A 15,784-nucleotide genomic window follows, 5' to 3' on the forward strand; every position below is an offset into this window, starting at 1 on the left:
ATTCTTTTGCATCAAAACCATGTCAAACGCATGGAATTCCAGTTTTGACTAGGGTTTTGTTGGGTTTTTTTTTAGTTCTTTTGAATTCCAAGTCAAACTCAAGGCATATGAGCCCATATGTAATGAAAATGGAGAAAATGCACATGAATCCCTGCAAACCAACATATTGTGAATATGTCTTCCTCTTAGGGTTGCCAAATTTCTAATTGCACACAACTGAACACCCTAGCTCCGCCCCTTCCCCAAGATCCTGCCCCACCCTGCCCCATGATCCCGCCCCCACTCACTACATTCCCCCTTCCTCGGTGGCTCACTCTCCCCCACCCTCACTCACTTTCACTGGACTGGGGCAAGAAGTTGGGGTGCAGGAGGAAGTGAAGGCTCCAGCTGGGGGTGCGGGCTCTGGGGTGGGGCTGAGGATTAGGGGTTACAGGTGCAGGATGGGCTCTGGGTTGGGGAGGGGCTCAGGACTGGGGCAGGGGGTTGGGACTTGCGGTTGGGGTGCAGACTTACCTCAGGCGGCTCCCGGTCAGTGGCGCAGCAGGGGTAAGGCAGGCTCCCTGCCTGTCCTGACTCCATGCCGCACCCTGGAAGCGGCCAGCAGGTCCAGCTCCGAGGCGGAGGAGAGGGGGAGCAGAAGGCTCTGTGCGCTGCTCTTGCCCACACGCACCCCCCCCCCCCCAGCTCCCATTAGCCGCGGTTCCCGGCCATTGGGAGTGCGGAGCCAGTGCTCAGGGCAGGGGCAGTGCCCAGAGTCCCATGGCTCCCTCGCCTAGCAGCCGGACTTACTGGCCACTTCCAGGGTGCAGTGCAGTGCCAGGACAGGAAGGGACTAGCCTGTCCTAGACCCGCAGCACTGCTGACCGGACTTTTAACAGGGTCCCTTTTTGACAGGGCATTCCAGTCGAAAACCAGACGCCTGGCAGTCCTACTTCCTCTTCAGGCTTTGGAGTGGATCCTCTCCCTCCCCTTTATATGTACAGAGAGGAAAAAATCCACATGGGACTTGTGTGAAGAATGTATGGGCAGTATTACAAACCCCAAGCATTCAAAAAACATGAGCCCCCAAAACATGAGATTTTAACAAGAATAAATGTTGGCTCCTTTTTATTTGTCTTTAGATTTTTGAGTCTTTTAGGGTTCACATTTTTAGGCTTTTCTTTGGAAGTATGAGGGTGAACACTGTTTCAGTTTTCATTTAAAAAAATTCTCATGTAATAATCACATGACTCCAGAACCTGGGGCTTTAAAAAAACAACAAATATTGCAAGGCTCACAATTAGAATTACAAGAATTTGTAATAGTGTGTATAAGCAGTGACACTTCAGCATTCTTCTCCACCCCTCTGCTCCTTTATCTTCTTTGAGGAGCCCCTGTGTTTGAAATCAGAGTAGTCAGGGCTCTGCAAGTTCGTGAGTGGGTAAATAGAATTGGGAAGCACCTGTGGTACGCTGAATTTTTAAGACCCAACATCTTCCTCACATGTCTACAGCTCAGGGAAAGGGTGGGGAGTTAATGGGGGCAGCAGCGAAAGAAGCTTTTGTGCCGGAGGAGGAGCATGAGAACATAAGAACGGCCGTACTGGGTCAGACCAAAGGTCCATTTAGCCCAGTATCCTGTCTTCCAGGTCCCTGACACAAGTACAGAGAAGAAGGCCATCCTCCTGGGATGGCTCAATATCTGTGTGGTTGTTCTGTGCCTTCCAGGCAGAAGAGCAAGCTTTGCAGTCTATGTTTCCTTTCTGGCACTGCGAACCTGACCCATTTCAGGAGAGCATACAGCCTCAAGTCTGCCAGGTGTAGCATTGTTAGAATTGGGTGGGACAGTCCCAAAATGCAGAGTTCAAATCCCACTCCCCAATGACTCTGGGGCAGCATTTGACCCAGATTCCCTGCAGTGCACTCCAAGTCTGCCAGAGGCTCAGAGATGGCACCAGCCTTTTCATGGTGCGGGGTTGGGGGCTGAGGTGGGCCTTAGCTCCCCTCGTCACAAGGCTCTGCCCCCTGCTCCTTCTCTCCCCTTCAAGGTCCTGCTGTGGGAAATCCTGGACCCTCCACCTGCCCTGGGTGACCTGGCCAGGGTGCATGGCCTTGGGAGGATGAGGAGGAGCAGGGGTGGGGGCTTAGGGGATGAGGGAGCAGAGGTGGGGCCACAGAGCGGAGCGGGGCTCCTCCATGTGTCCCCCTTTTGCCTTTTGAAAAGGTGGTCACCCTAACAGGAGGTGGTGCTAATGCATTTCTGGGTAACAATAGGTTATACTTAATACTGTAATTAAAGATAAACCTAGGACATAATAAATTAGTGAATAAAAATAATTTTAAAAGAAATCCTGGATCATTACATGAACAGGTTATAATATATTGAAAATCTGAAACTGGAGCACAAAAACAGTACAATAGTGCAACTACACGGTCCATTTAAATAACAAAATATAAACCATTCTAGTCTGCTTCTTAAATTTTCCTCTGAGTAGGGACTGTTCCAAAATTCAGGCCAGATCAAAAGCTAAGTGGACTTGCGGGGAGGGAGGAAGAAGTTGTGATTGTTCATGATAGCAGAATTGCTTTTAGTTATCAGCAGTTGAACGGGAGGATATAGATTGTGCCTGCTCAGTGTGAACAGCAGGCTGCTAGTGGAGTTTGACTTCTCTCTCTCTTTCCTCCATCTTCTCCCTGGCTGTGTCTGTGCTCCCACATGCTTCAAATCTGCGTACCTGGACTGCCTTCTCTAACAGTTCAATGTGAGTGTTAGCCGAATGAAAACCAGATGGACCAGCAGTTCCCACTGTTATCTCCCAGCCAGCTCTGGCAAGCCTCCCTTTCTCTCTCCTTTCTTGGCATGGCAGAAATATTTGCCTTTATTTAGGAGGGCCTCTACTCACTGCTGTGCCTCTTTCCCTCAGCTGCAACATGAGTTGAAAGCTATTTATTCCCTTGTTGCTGAGGTTGGTTGAGGTGAGTGTGAGATGAATTCAACTATTAAGGAAGTAATGAACATTTTGAGGCTAATTTCCAAAGTTCTTTATTTTAAATAAATGATTTGTTGCAGTCGTTGGTTTAAATGTTTCAGCATAGCAATACAGAGAGAGATGTGTATGGAAAACGTAATTGCTCCCATTATTTGAGTTACCACACTTCACCTGGCTGTGTAGATGCCTTAGAATTTCAGCCAGTCTTTTTGGACACTGTTTACTACACTTCTGAGTTTATTGACCTTAGATCAACACTGCAGATTCTTTACTGCTATGATTACAAAGTATATTCCCTTCCGCTCATATGGTTCTAGCTTCTCATTCTTAGGGTTTTTTATTTCCAAAGTCTGAAAAAAACTAACTTAACTCTCTTTATAGAAACTGGTCTTTTTCAAAAAGAGAGAGAAAATGTTGAATATAGCTTCTGCAACTGCAAAACTTTGCAGAATATGTGGCTGTGTCGTATTTCTGTAGTTTCTTAATAGTAAGGGATTGGGACCACAACATTCTTTGGTATTACGTGCTCTTTATAAATTAAATGAACTGGTATTATTTCTAAGGCTTCTTTAAAAATATTTCTATTGAAAAAATATATTTCTGGAATCTCTCTTTAATACACATATGTGCATATTATGTATAATATAATGTGTGTGTATATAATTTTATGTATGTATTTGTGTGCATCTTGTATCCATTTTTATCGACAGTTTGAAGGTCTCATCTTTTCAAGAACAAATATTTTTTGCAATTGTTTTTCATGGAGAATGACTTTGGAAAAGTTACATTAGTAGCTAATGAACATTAAAGGCTAAATACGATCATCTTACTTACTCCAGGAGTGTCAATGAACTGCTGATGTGAGCAAGGCAATCACAATATGGCTTTAAATAGGTAAATGGTGCGTTGCTTTGTTTTGCCCATTCTTGATATACAGATTTTAAGTTTTTGTTGTTTTTTTTCAAATGTACCTCTTGAATTTAGGTGTAAAAGCTGGTAAAACAGAGTTAAATCTTGTAGTTTCAGTGGCAAACATCTTTCCATCAGGAGAACTGTCAAGTCCTTTTTCCTTTTGTTTCTTTAAATTTCCCAAAATTGGAGCATGCCTGCAGTTGTCCTTGATGTTAAAGGTATAAGTTGAAACAGTTGACAGTGTTTTTTATATTAGTAATAGTCTAGTATAAATGCACAGGACCTGTGTCTGCCAAAGATACCTTGTATTATATGGCATATGGTATTTATTTCTTGTTGATTTAAAAAAGAACCAGGAGGTGGACTGTTAAACCCAGGCAGGATACATGCAGTATTAACCCTGGTATCCATTATACTTAAAAAGACAAAAGATGAAGAAGGCAGCAGGTGCTACATGGAAAACCAGTCATGAAGAGTGCTGGCTATGGCCAATATCTCACCTGTACAAAAGCGTTTCAGGTTTTTGTTCTTCCAGAGTTGTCAGAAGGGGATTTATTACCTTCCTGACTCTTCATCTAATTTCTCCTTTTGGCTAATGTTAAAGCCGTCAAGTGAGATGATATTATTGCAGCTCCAGTACTGTTTTTGGGGTAGCATCTGCACATGCTAGAAATAAAAACACAAGATAATACGACCCTGTTTATTAATGAGGCCCTATCTGTGTTACACTTTCTTAAGTGCAGTTTCAACGATGTCATCTTGAAAAAACAAGCTGGAGTAAATAAGTGTGTTTATCTTCCGCAGAAGCTGCTAAAGCTGCTTAGTTCATGGTTAAGCTTTTTATTCAGAACTGATGAATTTGGAGAAATAAAGTAGTATGTTCATGTGGTATGTTACAGATCGCACTGAGAAGCATTCCACAATGCCAGACTCACCTGTGGATGTGAAGACGCAATCCAGGCTGACGCCTCCAACAATGCCACCTCCTCCCACTACCCAAGGAGCTCCAAGAACCAGTTCATTCACACCCACAACGTGTAATTAGACTTATTTTCTTCTTTTGTTCCATATTCTTTTGCATGTGAGATTTTGATTCTTCCTTTATGTCAGAAATCAAATTATATGAAGAGAGCCCTATATGACATGGCTAGAGCATCAATTCATTATACTGCAATAATGTCATTAAGCAAAACTAAGAACACAGTAGATTAGTACATTTTAATCTGTGAAACCAGTCAGTTCAGAAGTTTCCTAATTTATTGGTGGGTTGGGTGCACAGTGAAAGAATAGTCAGTGCTAACTTCCCCTGCACTCTTGCTCCAGTTATAGCATTCCTGATAAAAGAAGTATGGAGACTTTCTTCTGAGCTTTACTGTTGTGGTGGTAATGAAATCGCATTCTCTTTTAAATAAATGCCGAGGTATAAATCTGTTTTTGAGGGGGAAAGAATAAATTAATAAACATTAACCAGAAATTACATTAACCGTCATTCTAGAACTACGTTTTCTAAAGATGCTGAAATATCTTTTTTATCTCGAACCAGTCACATTGAATCTGGAAATCCCTAGCCTGTGACTATTTGACTTACCTCAGTCACCGTGGACCAGATTCGTCTCTGTTAACCTGATATAAATGCAAAAAAATCTGCACTGACATCAGTGGAGTTACTCTGCATTTATATCTATGTAACTGAGATCAGAATCTGGTCCATCACCTGGGTCATTATTCACGAAACACTCTATTGTCTTTCCCCCATTTCTAAAAATAAATATTTTTGTCTCTTACACTGCATTGTTATAATATAAAAATAAGAGTGTGTTGACATTTTTTAATGTAAATACTTGTGAACCATGTAGGCATATGTATGCATACACACAGTAACGGCACCATGTTATTTCTGCAACCCTTGCCCTTTGCCCCCTCCTTGTCTGTTAGGTACACCATTTAGCACATGCAATTTACTCCTGTGCAGAAGGCCAGTGCAAGGCCTCTGTACCTCTTAAATCCCAGAGGAGCCCTATTTGGAGGATTTACATGTGACTTAAATGGTGAATAATATTTGTACTAGCCCTCTGCACAGGCATAAATTTCACTCATAGGCACTGATCGTGCAAAGACTTATAAAACAGTTTAACTTTAAGCATATGAGTAGGCTCAGGGATTTACTCATGTATTTAAAGATTTGCATGTTCTTTAAATTGTTGCAGGACTGCAATATTAAATTGTAAGTTCATCAAAGCTGTGACTTGTATCTTGTGTGAAATGCCAAACACAATTATGGATGCTATAAAACTCTTCATTATCAATACAAAAAGAAGAGGACATAGCTTTCCTTTAATCAGTATCTGTAGGCTTTACAGAATTTGTGTTTGTTGGATAAGTCTAGAATCTATGTGAACCAATGCATTTTAGGGGATTCCTTTGTTTAAAGCTTTTTAATCTTCAAGCGATCTGGCATGTGCCTACAACAGTACCAAGTTACAGTACAAACAGTACTGTTCTAGAGTCTGTTTTCCAATAATATGTGAATGTCCACAGCCCAAGTGTATCTGTTTCTGGGCCCATTGGTGTTTACAGAAGAAGAATCACTAACTTGTTCACTGTTTTGTTGAAAATTGCAAATATTAAATTCTGTTTTGTCAACAACACAGACTTTTGCCAACCTACAAATTTGACCATCATGGGACTGAGATAAGATTTAAAAGAAAAATTATTTTTATTTATGTTTATTTATTTATTTATTGTGTATTTCTTCCTTTTTTGTTGGTTGTTTAATTATTTTCAGAAAGTGCCATCCTTAGTCCCTACCGTGTGTGTGTGTGTGTGTGTTTCCAGATGGAAAATGTACTCACAAAGGAAGGGCCTCTTCTACTGCTTCCTGTTCTCTTTGGACACTTTCTCAGGCTTCCCAGACAATCCCTATCTACTGCCTCCTCTGAACACAGTATTTGCCCGCTTCTCCTGCCCCTTCCTCAGGTTCTGTGCTCCCTGCTTTGCCGGGCCTTCTAAGTCATTCTCCGTGGTCCACTGCTCCTTGTCCCCTCCTGTCTGGACTCAATAGAGAGCCCAGAGCAGTGAGTGAGGAGGCAGAGGACATCTGGACCAGTGCCCTGCTGGATAGTGTGACACACTCCCATCCTTTCCAAATCCTCACTTACATTATCTTAGGTACTTATATGGCTCCCATCACCATAGTATCTAAGTGCCTCACAATCTTTACTGTATTTAATATACTATATTAATTCAGATACCCACCCCAATGCAGCATTAAGAGGAGCATGGCTTGGAGCTGCTGTGGCTGCTGCCTAGGGCTTCCCTAAGCCAGTTCCTCTCTGCTTTTGCCTGATTTGGATACTGCTTCCCCTACTGTGCACACACACTAGAGTTGAGTCATCCTGGCTAATAGCCATCAATGGCTGTTAGCCAGAATGGGCAGGGATGGTGTCCCTAGCCTCTGTTTGCCAGAAATGGGGAGTGGGCAAGAGGGGTTGGATCACTTGATGATTACCTGTTCAGTTCATTCCCTTCGGGGCATCTGGTATTGACCACTGTTGGAAGACTGGATGTTGGGCTAGATGGACCTTTGGTCTGACCCAGTATGGCCGTTCTTATGCTGAAGCTCTGCAGAGCCACCCGACCTAGGAACTATGTTCTCTAGTGACTTGTTGCCACATTACATTTTGATTAAAAAACTAGAACCACATAAAGTGTACATGGCACACATTGCATGGATTAAAAACTGGCTAATAGATTAGTCTTGAAAAATAATTGTAAACAGGGCATTGTCATGGATTGATTTAGTTGGGGATTGGTCCTGGTTTGAGCAGGGGGTTGGACTAGATGACCTCCTGAGGTCCCTTCCAACCCTGATATTCTATGATTCTATGGAGCTGGTGTGTTTCCAGCGAAGTCCCACTGGGATTGGTTCTTGATCCTACACTATTTAACATTTTTATCAATGACCTGGAAGAAAGCATAAAATCATCACTAATAAAGTTTGCAGATGACACAGAAATTGGGGGAGTGGTAAAAAATGAAGAGTACGGGTCACTAATACAGAGCAGTCTGGATCAGTTGGTAAAGTGGGCACAAGCAAACTATGCATTTTAATATGAGTGAATGTAAATGTATACATCTAGGAACAAAGATATAGGCCATACTTGCAGGATGGGGGACTCTATCCAGAGAAGCAGTGACTGAAAAAGGTTTGGGGGTTGTAGTGGATAGTCAGCTGAATGTGAGCTCCCTGTGTGATGCTGTGGCTAAAAGAGCTAATGCGATCTTGAGGTGCATAAATGGGGAATTTCGAGAAGGAATAGAGAGGTTATCTTACATCTACATTTGACCCTGGTGAGACTGCTGCTGGAATATTGTGTCTGGTTCTGGTGTCCACAATTCAAGAAGGATATTGATATATTGGAGAGGCTCAGAGAAGAGCCACAAGAATGATTCAAGGATTAGAAAACATGACTTATAGTGATAGACTCAAAAAGCTCGATCTATTTAGCTTATCAAAAAGAAGATTAAGGGGTGACTTGATTACAGTCTATACATATCTACCTGGGGAACAAATCTTTAATAATGGGCTCTTCAGTCTAGCAGAAAAAGGTAAACACAATCCAATGGCTGGAAGTTGGAGCTAGACAAATTTAGATTGGAAATAAGGCATACATTTTTAACGGTGACAGTAATTAACCATTGGAATAATTTACCAAGGGTCATGGTGGATTTTCCATCACTGACAATTTTAAAATCAAGATTGGATGTTTTTCTAAAGGCTAGGAATTATTTTGGGGAAAATACTACTGCCTGTTTCAGAGTAACAGCTGTGTTAGTCTGTATTCGCAAAAAGAAAAGGAGTACTTGTGGCACCTTAGAGACTAACCAATTTATTTGAGCATAAGCTTTCGTGAGCTACAGCTCACTTCATTGGACGCATACTGTGGAAAGTGTAGAAGATCTTTTTATACACACAAAGCATGAAAAAATACCTCCTCCCACCCCACTCTCCTGCTGGTAATAGCTTATCTAAAGTGATCACTCTCCTTACAATGTGTATGATAATCAAGTTGGGCCATTTCCAGCCCAAATCCAGGTTTTCTCACCCCCGCCCCCTCCCCCCACACACAAACCCACTCTCCTGCTGGTAATAGCTTATCTAAAGTGACCTCTCTCCTTTCAATGTGCATGATAATCAAGGTGGGCCATTTCCAGCACAAATCCAGGGTTTAACAAGAACGTCTGAGGGGAGGGGGGAGGTAGGGGAAAAAACAAGGGGAAATAGGTTACCTTGCATAATGACTTAGCCACTCCCAGTCTCTATTCAAGCCTGAGTTAATTGTATCCAATTTGCAAATGAATTCCAATTCAACAGTTTCTCGCTGGAGTCTTGATTTGAAGTTTTTTTGTTGTAACATGAAAGTTGCAATATTACAACAAAAAAACTTCAAATCCAGACTCCAGCAAGAAACTGTTGAATTGGAATTCATTTGCAAATTGGATACAATTAACTTAGGCTTGAATAGAGATTGGAAGTGGCTAAGTCATTATGCAAGGTAACCTATTTCCCCTTGTTTTTTCCTACCCCACCCCCCCGCCCAGATGTTCTTGTTAAACCCTGGATTTGTGCTGGAAATGGCCCACCTTGATTATCATGCACATTGAAAGGAGAGAGGTCACTTTAGATAAACTATTACCAGCAGGAGAGAGGGTTTGTGTGTGGGGGGGGGGAGAGAACCTGGATTTGTGCTGGAAATGGCCCAACTTGATTATCATACACATTGTAAGGAGAGTGATCACTTTAGATATGCTATTACCAGCAGGAGAGTGGGGTGGGGGAGGAGGTATTTTTTCATGCTTTGTGTGTATAAAAAGATCTTCTACACTTTCCACAGTATGCGTCCGATGAAGTGAGCTGTAGCTCACGAAAGCTTATGCTCAAATAAATTGGTTAGTCTCTAAGGTGCCACAAGTACTCCTTTTCTTACTACGGCCTGTGTTATACAGGTAGTCAATCTATGGTAACAATGGCCTTGGAATCGATGAATCTAGTGTCCTCAAAATGGAACTGCTGCCATATCTACCGCTTGGGCAGAAATCACTTTTAAAATGCCACAGAATTTTAGTAAATTTGCTGAAATTTAGTGAGAGTTGGCAGCACTTAAAATGGGTGAAAGAAGAGTTGTGATCAACAAATAGGGATGGCTATGCGAGAGGATAACTCCCTGTTACTAAGGGCTGGTCACTACCACGGTAAGTCGACCTAAGTTACGCAACTTCAGTTATGTAAATAACGTAACTGAAATCAATGTAACTTAGGTCGACTTACCTTACTCTAGAATACCGGAGTCGATGGGAGAGCACTCTGCCATTGACTTAGCGGGTCTTCACCAGACCTGCTAAATTGACACCACTACATCAATCACAGCAGTGCCAATCTACCTGTAAGTGTAGACATGGCCTAAGTAACATAGGTCACTGTCTGAGAGAGGCCAGTGGCTAAGAAAATGTTAAAATAATGTTTGTGATGTAGAGAGTAGTGAGCTCAGTGTGTCACCAGTCTGTCCAGTGTTTTCAGTGAGCAGCCATCTGTCATTTTGTTATTTGATATCCTCCCATGTAGGTGATTCTCCATTTATTATTTGTGGAAGAATGTTTTATGGTATCTCATGGGCCAGATTCGGGGCTCGTTCAGTTTTTGGGTGTCTATGAGGCTGCATTGATTCTGCAAAAGCAAGGTCGCTGTTAAATCCTGGAATATGAGTGGCCCCTGCCCAGCACAAGAATCAACAAATGGCCCTGTTCCGCCACTACATTGGTCCATAGAGCATGTCTGGCACATTGTCTGTTCCACCCAGGGCCGTCCTTAGGTTTTATGGGGCTCTATTCAGTATTATCAAACTTGTGCCCTATGCCTGACGGCAGCCTGGGCTCACATGTGTATTTTAGACAAGGATGGTCTTTTGAAGGATTTATTTAAAAAACTGTGTCTGGAGATCCAAGCACTTAAGACTAAAGATGAATTCTCAGCTTGTGCATCTAAAAATCTATGCAAGGATTTTTTAGAGATGTGATTTTTATAATCTTCAGCAACACACTAATGAAATATTTTTAAAGCAAATTTTAAACTAAGATCCTGTAGACTAGCATGTTCTGAGTAACTATTACAGTAATGTCCAACTGTTTTTCAGAAACTGACAGTATATACCTGTGGGTTGGCAAATGCCTGTTAAATGGCTTCATTACCACTTGAATGGCTCTTTAACAGTTTCAGTGTTGTGCAATAGGTCTGGCAGGCTGGAAGGCTTTTTCACTTTTCAGTACTAGATCCCCTCCAGAGGAAGAAAAGGAGTACTTGTGGCACCTTAGAGACTAACCAATTTATTTGATCATAAGCTTTCGTGAGCTACAGCTCACTTCATCGGATGCATACTGTGGAAACTGCAGAAGACATTATATACACAGAGACCATGAAACAATACCTCCTCCCACCCCACTCTCCTGCTGGTAATAGCTTATCTAAATTTCCATCACAAATCCAGGTTTTGGATGGGCTATTACCAGCAGGAGAGTGAGTTTGTGTGTGTGTGTGGGGGGGGGGGGGCGGAGGGTGAGAAAACCTGGATTTGTGCTGGAAATGGCCCAACTTGATTATCATACACATTGTAAGGAGAGTGATCACTTTAGATAAGCTATTACCAGCAGGAGAGTGGGGTGGGAGGAGGTATTTTTTCATGCTTTGTGTGTATAAAAAGATCTTCTACACTTTCCACAGTATGCATCCGATGAAGTGAGCTGTAGCTCATGAAAGCTTATGCTCAATGGTGCTACAAGTACTCCTTTCTTTTGGCGAATACAGACTAACACGGCTGTTACTCTGAAACCTGTCCAGAGGAAGACTCACCAGGCTGCAGTAGGCCGCTGTGGTGGGAGCCTGCAGGAAGGGTCCGAACAGGGATAGGAAGACGTGCAAGGGGGGACACTAAGATCGAGGGGTGCCCCAAATTTTTGGATGCCCTATGCAGCCGCGTATGCCTAAGGATGGCCCTGGTGCCACCGCACTAGATGGAATATATTGTTCGCTGCTGTGTGTGAGGAACAGCATCACCAGAGGTAGAGTCTTTTGTGCCCCTCCAGGGCACAGCTGTTCTGCACTAACTTTTGTTAAGGTCTGTTGCTTAAATGCTAGTGTAATCTGCACAAGAAGGTAGGGTATCCCAGTTGGGGCCCATCTGCCCTAAAATGTGTGGACCTTCCCTTGCCCCAAAACTCATCCTTTGCTGCTCTGGCTATTAAAGTAGGAAACCCACAGCAGTTGCACTCTGCTTGGATGACTGTTTCCGGGTAGGTCTGTATGGGGAAAAAGATGGCCTTAATTTGGTACATTTCTGGAGAATGAGAACAAGAATTTCAAAACTAGACAGGCTAGCATAGCAACACTAAAGCAAGTCCCCCTTCTCTCTTAAATATGTGTGAGTTATAGCCTCTTATTTGATCATTAATAATACGATGATGATAATATTTGTCTAAGGTACTTACATGGCCCCCATTACCACAAAATCAGAACACTTCACAGTCATTTAATAGGTTCCACACAACAGCACTGTGCAGTAGGGAAGTACTGTCAGACCTGTTCTATAGAAAGATAACTGCGACATGAAGAGGCTAAGTCTAAGGCCATGTGGGAAGTCTGAGGTAGAGCCAGGAAAGAAAATCCATATCTGTTCCCAAGGCCCAGTCCAGAGACTTGGCTACAAGCCTTCAATCTTAACAATAAATTCACAGTGAACATTGCACCAGTTGCATCTTTTTATACAAATCCATCTTTCTGTATGTTAGTGGCTACAAAATATGTGTGAAAGAAAATAGTCTTCTAATTGGGTGGCATAAGGTTAAAACTTGAAAGTCCTGTTTTTATAAACACAGCTGTCCAGTGTGTGTACAAAACATGATTTAAAATGTTCAGAGATAAATTTAGCCTCCACTAAATATATGTGTACTCTTTCCAGAGCAGTTTATTTAAAAAAAAATGTTACACTAATATAAGCCCATGACAAAAGACTGACCTCCAAATGATGTTTGTTCTGGTCTGAAAACATTTCAGGTGTCTGGCATGTGTGTATGAGAGCTAGTGCTATCCAGATCCATACACCATTTATTACCAGCTTCTGTGCAAGATACATGAACTGTGGAGAGTCATTCTATCAAAAGACTAATTATCTTTAAATATACCAATGGAATCAAAATATCAGCTACTTCATATTTTCAGAGTTACACAATCAATTTTGAGGTGAAACACAGAAAACTTTAAACTTATAAATGTTCTTTCTTTCCATTTTCTTCTAACCAGTAACCAATGGCACTAGCCATTCACCAACAGCATTAAATGGAGCTCCATCTCCACCTAATGGCTTTAGCAATGGGCCATCATCTTCCTCTTCATCCTCTCTGGCTAATCAGCAGTTACCACCAGCTTGTGGAGCAAGGCAACTCAGCAAACTGAAGAGATTTCTTACAACCTTACAGCAGTTTGGCAATGACATTTCACCAGAGATTGGGGAGAGAGTACGTACCCTTGTGCTAGGACTTGTGGTAAGCAAATAACAGTGACTGTTATCTTTTTTTGTTCATAGTAGATTTTAACTTTAAAAATTGGAAGATTTATTAATAGCTGTGTAATGAACATGCATGCATGCATGCACTGTGGTTATTCTGGGAGTATGGAACTTGGGACCATGAGAACCTGCCTCCCTGCACCCTGCCATTAGAGCTAATAGAAGTATCTACTAGCTGTCAGTAAGTAGTAGGCTGTTTCAGCCCAGGTCTCCATTAGAAACTTTTGCCACTATAGTAATTTCAGTTCGGGGTGTGATTTAAAATAAATGAATAAATAAAAACATGTCTAAACTGGCAGAAAACCTTATGTAGAGCAGTTATACCGGTATAAAAATGCTTTTGACAGTATAGCTTATTTTGCATGGAAATCTGTATAAACTATATAAAAGAACAGGGATTCTCAAATTGTGGGTAGGGACCCCAAAGTGGGTTGCAACCCCATTTTAATGGGGTCGCCAGGGCTGGCTTAGACTTGCTGGGCCCGGGGCTAAAGCCAAAGCCCCTCCGCCTGGGACCAAAGCCCAAGCCCTGGGCAATGGGGCTCAGGTTACAGGCCTTCTGCCTGGAGCTGAAGCCTTTCGGCTTCAGCTTTGCCCCCTCCCCCACCGGGGCGGTGGGGCTCAGGCTTCGGTTCCCCCTGTGGTCATGTAGTAATTTTTGTTGTTAGGAGGGGGTCGCAGTGCAATGAAGTTTGAGAACCCCTGTAATAGAACCTTGATTTTATGAACACCAATCTTACGAATAGCCAGTTATACAAACCATTTTTCCCAGTGATGAAAAAATTGCATAACAAAAGTGATGTTGATTAAGGAAAAAGTCAGCATGTGTTTAGTGTATTGGAAATTGCTTTGCTGTGGTTTGAAAGACAAGAAGAAGAGAAGAAGGCAGTGCATTACACCACACTGCAACCTATGCAGAATGCCTACAGTAATTTTGAGATGCTTAATTTTATGATTTTTTTTTATTTTTATGAGCTCCTCAATCTCCAATTGGTTTGTAAAATAGGGGTTCCACTGTACTAGCAAAACCATTTTTGCTAATATAAGCTTAATGTACACTAGGAGGATTTGCCGGTATCGTTATAACCGTTTCCAGCGTAGACCTGTCCATAGTCACTTAGGCCAGCTGCAAGAGGGATTTAATGCGCTAAGCCAGTGTATTGCAGTTGTATATCATGTTATTTATAATGGTACGTGTATGGAATTCCTGGTATGTAGAAATAATACTTTTTACAAAAAGAAAAGGAGGATTTGTGGCACTTTAGAGACGAACAAATTTATTTGAGCATAAGCTTTTGTGAGCTACAGCTCACTTCATCGGATGCTCAAATAAATTTGTTCATCTCTAAGGTGCCACAAGTCCTCCTTTTTTTTTTTGCAAATACAGACTAACACGGCTGCTACTCTGAATACTTTTTACAATGCTGTTTCTCAGTACATCTCGAATAACTTTCCCAGTTTACTGACAAAGAAACTAAAAGGTGGAAAGGTCAAGTGACTTGCCCATAATCACTTACCATCCTGTGACAGCACTAGAAATTGAACTCAGGTTTCTTCTTATTACCACTTGCAATGTTGCCTCCCATGTAAATCTATATAGCTCATTCAGCAGGGCTTGGATATACTAAAAAATAAAAATTCATGGTCTGATTTCCAGATGTTACCACTTCAGTTGCCACTGCTTCATCTGGAGCTGCAAGTGCTACCACCACTGAATGGCCACAGGTAGAAAAGGAGCACTTGTGGCGCCTTACACGGCTGCTACTCTGAAACCTGTCATTAGGCCACAGATGTCATACTTCTGTATGTTTTTGTATAATACTAAATAAATCTGGTCAGTACCATGATAAATAAACAAACCAACAACAACTATGAACTAAAAGTGCACCTTAGACGGTGTAACTTAAATGTTGTTATGCTTCCATGACTTGCAAGGAGCCCTACTGTGCACTTAGTTACATACCCCAAACTCCCATTGACTTCAGTGGAAATGTAGAATTAGCTGTGTGCCAGGGAAATTGTCTTGCATGGGCTGAGGTAACTGGCAACAACAGTGGAGTCAAAGTCTGTAAAATGTAATGAGCATCTGGGGAATGTGTGCTTGAAGGTGACAGTTCTCCATGCTTAGTAACTACAGCTTCAACTTTAGGCTTACTTTCGTGATTCTGCTTTGAAAAATGGAACCCTAAGGGTGGCTTTGTGGGATTCCATGTTATTGTTTCTCAATGATTTCCTTATCAGGTGTGCTCCTCTGTTTATAAGTAGCACTGTTTTCTAACTTGCCAAATGC

The 15,784-nt window shown here is 42.1% G+C and overlaps 2 protein-coding genes across 11 annotated transcripts in view; one reads left to right on the forward strand and one right to left on the reverse strand.

Moving 5' to 3' along the window:
• Positions 1-15,784, reverse strand: part of SLC26A7 (solute carrier family 26 member 7) — a 795,003-nt gene that overhangs the window by 347,482 nt on the left and 431,737 nt on the right. The gene's annotated exons all lie outside the window — the stretch shown is intronic.
• Positions 1-15,784, forward strand: part of RUNX1T1 (RUNX1 partner transcriptional co-repressor 1) — a 148,079-nt gene that overhangs the window by 67,185 nt on the left and 65,110 nt on the right. For 9 of the 10 annotated variants that reach the window (XR_012157132.1, XM_073330591.1, XM_073330592.1 and 6 more), the window contains 2 exons: positions 4,780-4,917; positions 13,230-13,471. Coding sequence is in view for 9 of the 10 variants with exons in the window: in XM_073330591.1 (XP_073186692.1) it covers positions 4,780-4,917; positions 13,230-13,471 (380 nt within the window). In the remaining variant the exon portion in view is untranslated. Of the gene's footprint in view, positions 1-3,831; positions 3,863-4,779; positions 4,918-13,229; positions 13,472-15,784 lie in introns of those variants that run through there. The other variant, XM_073330594.1, reaches the window with a different exon arrangement.

The sequence above is a fragment of the Lepidochelys kempii genome, chromosome 2 (assembly GCF_965140265.1).
Source record: "Lepidochelys kempii isolate rLepKem1 chromosome 2, rLepKem1.hap2, whole genome shotgun sequence".
Classification (NCBI taxonomy): Eukaryota; Metazoa; Chordata; order Testudines; family Cheloniidae; genus Lepidochelys; species Lepidochelys kempii.